Consider the following 7,500-nt stretch of genomic DNA (forward strand, 5'->3'; position numbering starts at 1 on the left):
TAAAGGGGAAACAATTATAGACATCAAATTTTAATCCTGAGTGTTCACAGTGGACTCAGTATAAATTTTATTTGCTTAATATTATTATTATTATTATTATCATTATTAGTATTGTTGTTGTTGTCGTCATTATTAATATTTTCAAATTTGTTTTAATTTATTTTATCATTTGTAATTTTTAAAATTTTTTCTTTTTTGTTTTCTTTCACTCTCTTCGTCTCCTTTTAATTATTTGTCAATTTTAATAATTATATTTCTTTAATTGTAAATTTTAATTTTAATTTTATTTATTTATTCATTTTATTTTACTCTTTTACTCTTTTATTAGTTTCAGTCATTTGACTGCGGCCATGCTGGAGCACCGCCTTTAATCGAGCAACTCGACCCCGGGACTTATTCTTTTGTAAGCCCAGTACTTATTCTATCGGTCTCTTTTGCCGAACCGCTAAGTAACGGGGACAGAAACACACCAGCATCGGTTGTCAAGCAATGCTAGGGGGACAAACACAGACACAAACACACACACGCATATATATATATATATATACATACATACGATGGGCTTCTTTCAGTTTCCGTCTACCAAATCCACTCACAAGGCTTTGGTTGGCCCGAGGCTATAGTAGAAAACACTTGCCCAAGGTGCCACTTTTTTTTTTTTCTTTTCTTAATATACATTTCCTATTGAGGTTGTTCGTGTGTGTGTTTGTGTGTGTATGTGTGTGTGAGAGAGTCTGTATGAATTGCACCAGAAGCAATCCTTTCGTTAAAAAGCAAGATATTTAAGCAGTCACAGATGGTTTCGGCTCTGTCGGAAATCGGGCACTACAATAATGTTTTTTGTGAGCTAAGAACGTCGCTAAGTAAGTAAAACTAATATCACATTGCTGGCAATATTTGGAGAGGTGTGTCTCTGGCACGTGGTTAGAGGGAGTATCAGTTCTCTCCCCTTTCAGGTATTGGGATTTGTTATATACATAGATAGGTGACGATGCAGATGCTAGGACAGAGAGAGGAGCGGCAGTAGGAGAGGAAGGAGTGGAGGAGGGCCGGGGAGGAGAGGGAGAGGTTTTGGGGGTATGGTTTGTGGAGGTTTCTAGTTTGGAATGTGGTGGAACAGAAGATTCTTCTTTTGGTGGGGTCAGGTTCAAACTGGCGTCTCTCCTTTCACTGCACTCTTCCTTCTCGGCCTCAATTTTCACACAAATATTAGCAATTTCCGACAAAGAAGGGCTGTTACTTTGAGCAGGCCCATTCATGTTATTCTCAGCTTTATCATAGCCATGATCGATGGGCTCAGGTTTTACCTGGATTAAGGGACTGATCGAAGGAGCTGTCTTAGTTTGGTGGTCGTTTGCGACAGGTTCTTCGGCGCTATTCTGCACACTCGCAGACTGGAACGCATTCACTGCGTTCTTCAGATTTCCATCTTTACTGTCTTCGTATTTCAGACAGAGAACATTACTGTTGTAAGATGGGGTTTTCCGAGGTTGACTCAACGTTGGAGAGATTTCACCAGATGTTTTCGGAAAACATTTTAAAGGAGTGCTGTTCGGATCAGCATTTTCTGTGTATTTGAATTTTTTCGATGTTATTGTAGCATTTTGATCCAAACAAGGAGTGACATGGATATTGTGAAGTTGGCTGTTGCCGGGACTAGAATCTTCTAAGTCTTTGTTGTTATTCACAGATTTCGGCCTTGGAATCGTATGTGATACTAAAGGAGAAGTTCGGTGAATAGAATTATGCATCTGGAATGCCTTCATGTCACTAAAAGTCTCCCCACATATCTTGCAGGCATGCAAAAGTTCGTGATTTGATATATCCATACGTTCGTAGGATTTTCGAGATCTCCTTCTTTTGTACGGCTCATTCTTCAGTCGAATCAGTTCAGCTTCCATGTCTAAACTTCCAAACACATCAGACGTACCATTTTTGAAAGAAACTGGCAGAAGCGGAGGCTCTTCGACCTCCAAGACATGTTTCTCGTTAAATTCCTCACCGTTGTCTGTATGAGTCTTGCCATGCATTCGCATGCCCCGTACAGTATTGCCACGGTAACCACACAATAAACACTTGTAGCCTCGTGAAGAGGTGTGAGCTTTCATGTGCTCGGTCAATTTGTTCTGAGTGGGGGCAACATAATCACAATGTGGGCAGCGTACCATTGGGTTCTGCATATTAGCAGGACAGTAGTGGTGTCGGTATAACCTAGATGAAGTATATGAAGTGTGGCAGTGGTTACATGTATAAAAACTGTCCTCCAAAGAGTTATCATCTGCCTCACTACAACTGCTTTCAGAATGACCATCGGCCTTACATAAAATTAACGACTGTTCACTGTTTTTACCATGTGGACAATAATAATCTTTGTGGGCCTTTAGGGTCGATGCTGAACTGAACTTTATTTTACAAGGGACACAGTAATAGCTGAAATTAGCTTTCTTTTCAGAGTTCTCGGCAGACACCCATGGGTTTTACTGCTGTTGTTGAGAAGATCGAGTTTTTCTTCACTGTTCAACGATATGGATGGTTTATTGATGAGTTCAGGAGATTTCTTAGCAAGCACCACACTGCTAGAATTGGACTCTGCCACCTCACGTGGGGACAGTTTTGGGGATATTTGCGGCGAGGTCTTCACTGCCCTCCTACTGGCACAGTAGTGCTGCTTGTGGGCGATGAAGTTCTCGTGTTTATAGAAGACAATGTTGCATTCCATACATTTGCTGACATGCGCTGTTGTCGTTTGACCGCTCGGAGAAGTGATCAAAGCCGTTTGGTGTGGGTATTGTTGGGCCGCTTGTTTGAAAAACTGGTTGAGGACATTAGGTTCTGTGGTCGACCAAGTTGTGGCAGCGATAGCAGCAGCAGTAGCAGTGGTAGTCGTGGTGGTAGCTGTGGTAGTAGTGGTGGCAGAACATGAAGAAGATGAAGCAGACGAGGCTGAAGAAGATGAAGAACTTTCAGAAACTGATTTTCTTTCTGCAGATGTGGAATCGAACTCTTCTTTGATTCGGTTCCTCGTATCTGAAGATTCTGAAACTGTTGGTGAAAGCGGTTCAACTGCGACTTTCTCTTCTGGTTTGGCATCGTCCTTCTTAGTACTTAAATCTAATGGTTGATCTTTGCTTGAATTCGACGTAGGAATGGTGGTTTGGTGGGCCTGGGCAGGCTGGGTGAGGTTAGCAGAAGAAACGACTGGTTGTACGATGACGGTTGGTACGGTGAATGCAAGGCTTGGGATGCCGTTCGGCGCTAAGATAGGGGCTGCTACGATCACTGCTGTCTGCGTCGACAGCACTGAGCTTCCCGCGGTCACATGATAAGGAACATTTTGCAAATGATGTGTAACTGGCGTCAGTGAATTCACGGGACTCTGCGTTCCAATTTCAGGCTTACTTAATACATTTGGAGACTCAACTTTCCGAGGTTCTTTGTTCCGACGAGAACAATAAAATTTCTTGTGGCCTCTAAATGTATTTACTGAACTGAATTGTATGTTACACTCTTTGCAAAATGTCTCAGATTTCAGGATCGGTTTATTCGGTGGGGTTTCTTCACACTCTTTCGCTGACCTGTTATGTATTCTTCTGTGGCGGTTTAACCCAGAGAGTTTTTCTGCTGAGTAGGAACAACACGGACATTGGTACAGTTGACCAACTTTTATGGGTTTTGGAAGAGGAGATCCAGACTCTGTACAAGTATCAGATTCTTCAGCTTCGGATACCAAATGATCAGAATCCAAACGGATCTTTTTCGATCCTTCTTCGTCAGAACCTGCAAGAAATAAATGAAATAATTAATTAATTACGGTGATAATTAATACATTTTAATTGTTTAGTTTCAACTAACATAAAGTCATGAAAAATAGATTAGTCTTGAATTCGATATAGCAAAGTTGTAGTGTGTTTTTGGTGAAGGTTTACTAATCACATGAGGGCCCTAATTTTGATTTCAAATAAATGCATACGCGTGTGCACATGCACATGTGTGTGTGTGCATGCACGTGTATGTGTGTGAAGCAACTGTTTCTCCATTATAGATAAGAATCATACATATGTCTTGGAACCATCATCATCACTTAACATGCGTTGTCCATGCTGTCAGGTGTTGGATGGTTTGACCAGGGTTGGCCCGCTGGAAGGCTGCATCAGACTCCAGTCTGATTTGGCATGGTTTTCTACGGCTGGATGCCCTTCCCAACACCAACCACTCTGACAGTGTAATAGGTGCTTTTGCGTGCCACCGGCAAGGGTGCCATTTGCGTGACACCAGGGTGCTTTTACGTGCTACTGGTGATATCTCTATTTTACCAACCCTTAAAGAATGGAAAGCAAAACTGGAACCATGATTTTGTGATCGTGAGTGCAGCACCTGAGCACACGGCCATGCACCTTTGCTCTTCTCCTTTATTGGTTTCAAGTTTTAGCATAAGTTGCTTGACTGGTACTTATTTTATTGACCCAAAAAGCATGAAAGGCAAAGTCAACCTTGGCGGAATTTGAACTCAGAATCTAAAAGGTGGATGAAATGTCACTAAGCTTATTGCTGGGCCTCACAGAGGTGAGGTGGCTGAGTTCCTTTTGAGCATTGGGCCTCATGGAGGCAAAGAGACCAAGCTCTTTTCAAGTGTTGGGCCTCATGGAGGCAATGACCGAGACCTTTAGCATCATGTTGTGCTTGATAAGAAGATCCATGAAGCCGAGCAAAATTGTAGTCATCGCAGATACCAGTGTCACACAAATGGCACCTGTGCCAGTGGCACATAAAAGCACTCATTACACTGTCGGAGTGGTTGGCATTAGGAAGGGCATCCAGCTGTAGAAAACCATGTCATATCAGACTGGAGCCTGGTACAGCTTTCGAGTGTGCCAGTCCAGTCAAACCGTCCAACCCATGCCGGTATGGACAACAGATGTTAAATGATGATGATGATGATGATGTGCCAACGATTCTGGCCATTCGCCACTCTTTCTCCCAACCCCAATCCCTCTCCTTCCCTCTCTCTCTTTCAGAGAGGCACTGAGCACTTACACGTACATATACACACACGGCTGTGGCTTCCACCTACCAAATTCAATCACAAAGCTTCGGTCGACTCGGGGCTATAGAGGAAGACACCTGCCCAAAGTGCCACGCAGTGGGACTGAACCCCCGAAACCATGTAGCTGGGAAGCAAGCTCCCTAACCACACAGCCATGCCCACGCCGATGATAATGATGATGTGCTAATGATTCTGGCCATTCGCCACTCCTTCTCGCGACCCCAATCCCTCTCCTTAATTAGATATAATTAATTGCAAAGACATACCTGCACTGGGTTTCCTCTCTCTCTTCTTCACGTTGCTGTGAGGTAACAAGGTGCTGTTGCCACCGGCCGCATCATTCGATGTCAAAACGTTGCTGCTGGCGGCAGCGGCGGGGGTGGGGTTGGATGGAGTAGGTTTCTTGGAGCAGTAGTAGAGCAAGTGACCCTCTAAAGTACTGGGCTTGCTAAAACGGACACCACAGTAGGGGCACTGGTAAATAAGGGCTGCAAGAAAATTAAATGGAAAATAAATAAAGTGAATAAAGTAATAAGTGATGTAAGAAATAACGCATTTCTCTCTCTCTCTCTCTCTCTCTCTCTCACTGTCTGTCTGTCATTCTGCTTCTCTCTCACACTCACTCTCTCCCTCTCTCTCTCTCTCTCTCTCTATATATATATATATATATATATATATAAACGTGTGTATATATATATATGCATATAAATATAGATGTGTGTATATATATACACACATATACATATATACATACAAACACACACACACACATACATATTACTTGCACACACACACATACATACATATTACAGTCAGTGTTCTGTGGCCATTCTGGGACACTACTTGAGGGGTTTAGTCAAACAAATCAATCCTAGTGCTTATGCTATCAGAGCTAAGCGACAGAAACATAAACAAACCAACCCTGGTTATCAGGTAGTGGTGGGAGACTAACACAAGAGCAAAGACACACACACACACACCAAGCTCGTTCAGTTTGCCTATGAAACAAGTCAACTTGGAGCTATAACAGAAGACATTTGACCAAAGTGTCGTACAGTAGGATCGAACCCACGATCACATCTTTGGGAAGCAAGATTCTTAACCACAAAATAATCATTTTAAAACGAATTAATTCTTATTTCACTTTGAAACGAATCAGTTACTGAGAAATGGGAAAGATAATTAAAACACCGACTTACCGGAGAAAACCGGTATCTCTGTATTGGAACCTGGTAGATTGATGGCATGTTTGGAACAGTCCGATTCTTCCTTCTTAATAGCTGCAGCACCAGTCACTGCAGGTAGACTTGAAATTGGTGTTGTTGGAGAGGCTTTCTCTTTGTCTCCAGTAGGATAAATCTTAGGAGATTGGCTCTTACTGGATAGGAATGTGAATGAGGCAACAAGAGCCGATTCCGATATTAAATCTACAATTAGTTTGCACCAAATACGACCGGCTGCAAAGAGAGAGAAAAAGAATAAATTCATTACTGTTTGTGTTACGATATTTTTGTATTAAAAATAAAAATAATAAATGCACCCTTTTAAAGCCTAGCCAGGTTTATGGGCCTGGTTTCCCGGTTTCCCCATTTCTGTGGCGCATGTGTTCCCCAGCTGGACAGGACGCCAGTCCATCGCAGTGTTACTCATTTTTGCCAGCTGAGTGGACTGGAGCAACGTGAAATGAAGTGTTTTGCTCAAGAACACAACACGTCACCCGGTCCAGAAATCGAAACCACAATCTTACGATCATGATGCTGAAACTCTAACCACTAAGCCACGCGCCTCCACATATATATGTGTGTGTGTTTGTTTGTCTATGTTTGTCCCTCCAACATCGCTTGACAACCAATGTTGGTGTGTTTACGTCCCCGTAACTTAGCAGTTCAGCAAAAGAGAACGATAGAATAAGTACTAGGCTTACAAAGAATAAGTCCTATGGGTTGATTTGCTCAACTAAGGGTGCTGCTCCAGCATGGCCACAGTCAAATGACTGAAACAAGTAAAAGAGTAAATCTTTTGTTTCCATATTTCTGCTTAAATACCCTGCCTTTGTTTTAATTTATTTTAGAAATAACGAAGTATTTAGTAAATTAGTTTTGCCATTATTAATGGAAAGTTTATGCTTATTTTTTTTCATCTTTTAACTTTTACTTGTTTCAGTCATTAGACTGTGGCCATACTAGAGCACTGCTTTGAGGAATTTTGTTTGAATGTATTGACCCCTAGTGATTATTTAAAAAAAACAACTTAATACTTATTCTATCAATCTCTTTTGCCAATCACTAAGTTACAGGGACATAAACACACCAACATTTGTTGTGAAGCACTGGTGCTTGGAGCAACACACACACACACACACACACAGACAGACACACACACACACAAACACGGGCTTCTTTCAGTTTCTTATTTCTTTATTACGAGGACAAACAAGGACAAACAAAGGGATTAAG

General features: G+C 41.9%; 1 protein-coding gene across 1 annotated transcript; it reads right to left on the minus strand.

The window, feature by feature from the left end:
- Positions 1-649: 649 nt before the first annotated feature.
- Positions 650-6,532, minus strand: LOC115230865 (zinc finger protein ush-like). The gene is given in 4 exon segments (XM_029800981.2): positions 650-2,404; positions 2,407-3,777; positions 5,311-5,532; positions 6,244-6,532. Coding segments are annotated over 4 exon segments (3,504 nt in total). The 3' UTR covers positions 650-782.
- Positions 6,533-7,500: the final 968 nt, after the last annotated feature.

This window comes from Octopus sinensis, unplaced genomic scaffold (assembly GCF_006345805.1).
Source record: "Octopus sinensis unplaced genomic scaffold, ASM634580v1 Contig16595, whole genome shotgun sequence".
In the NCBI taxonomy this organism is placed as follows: domain Eukaryota; kingdom Metazoa; phylum Mollusca; class Cephalopoda; order Octopoda; family Octopodidae; genus Octopus; species Octopus sinensis.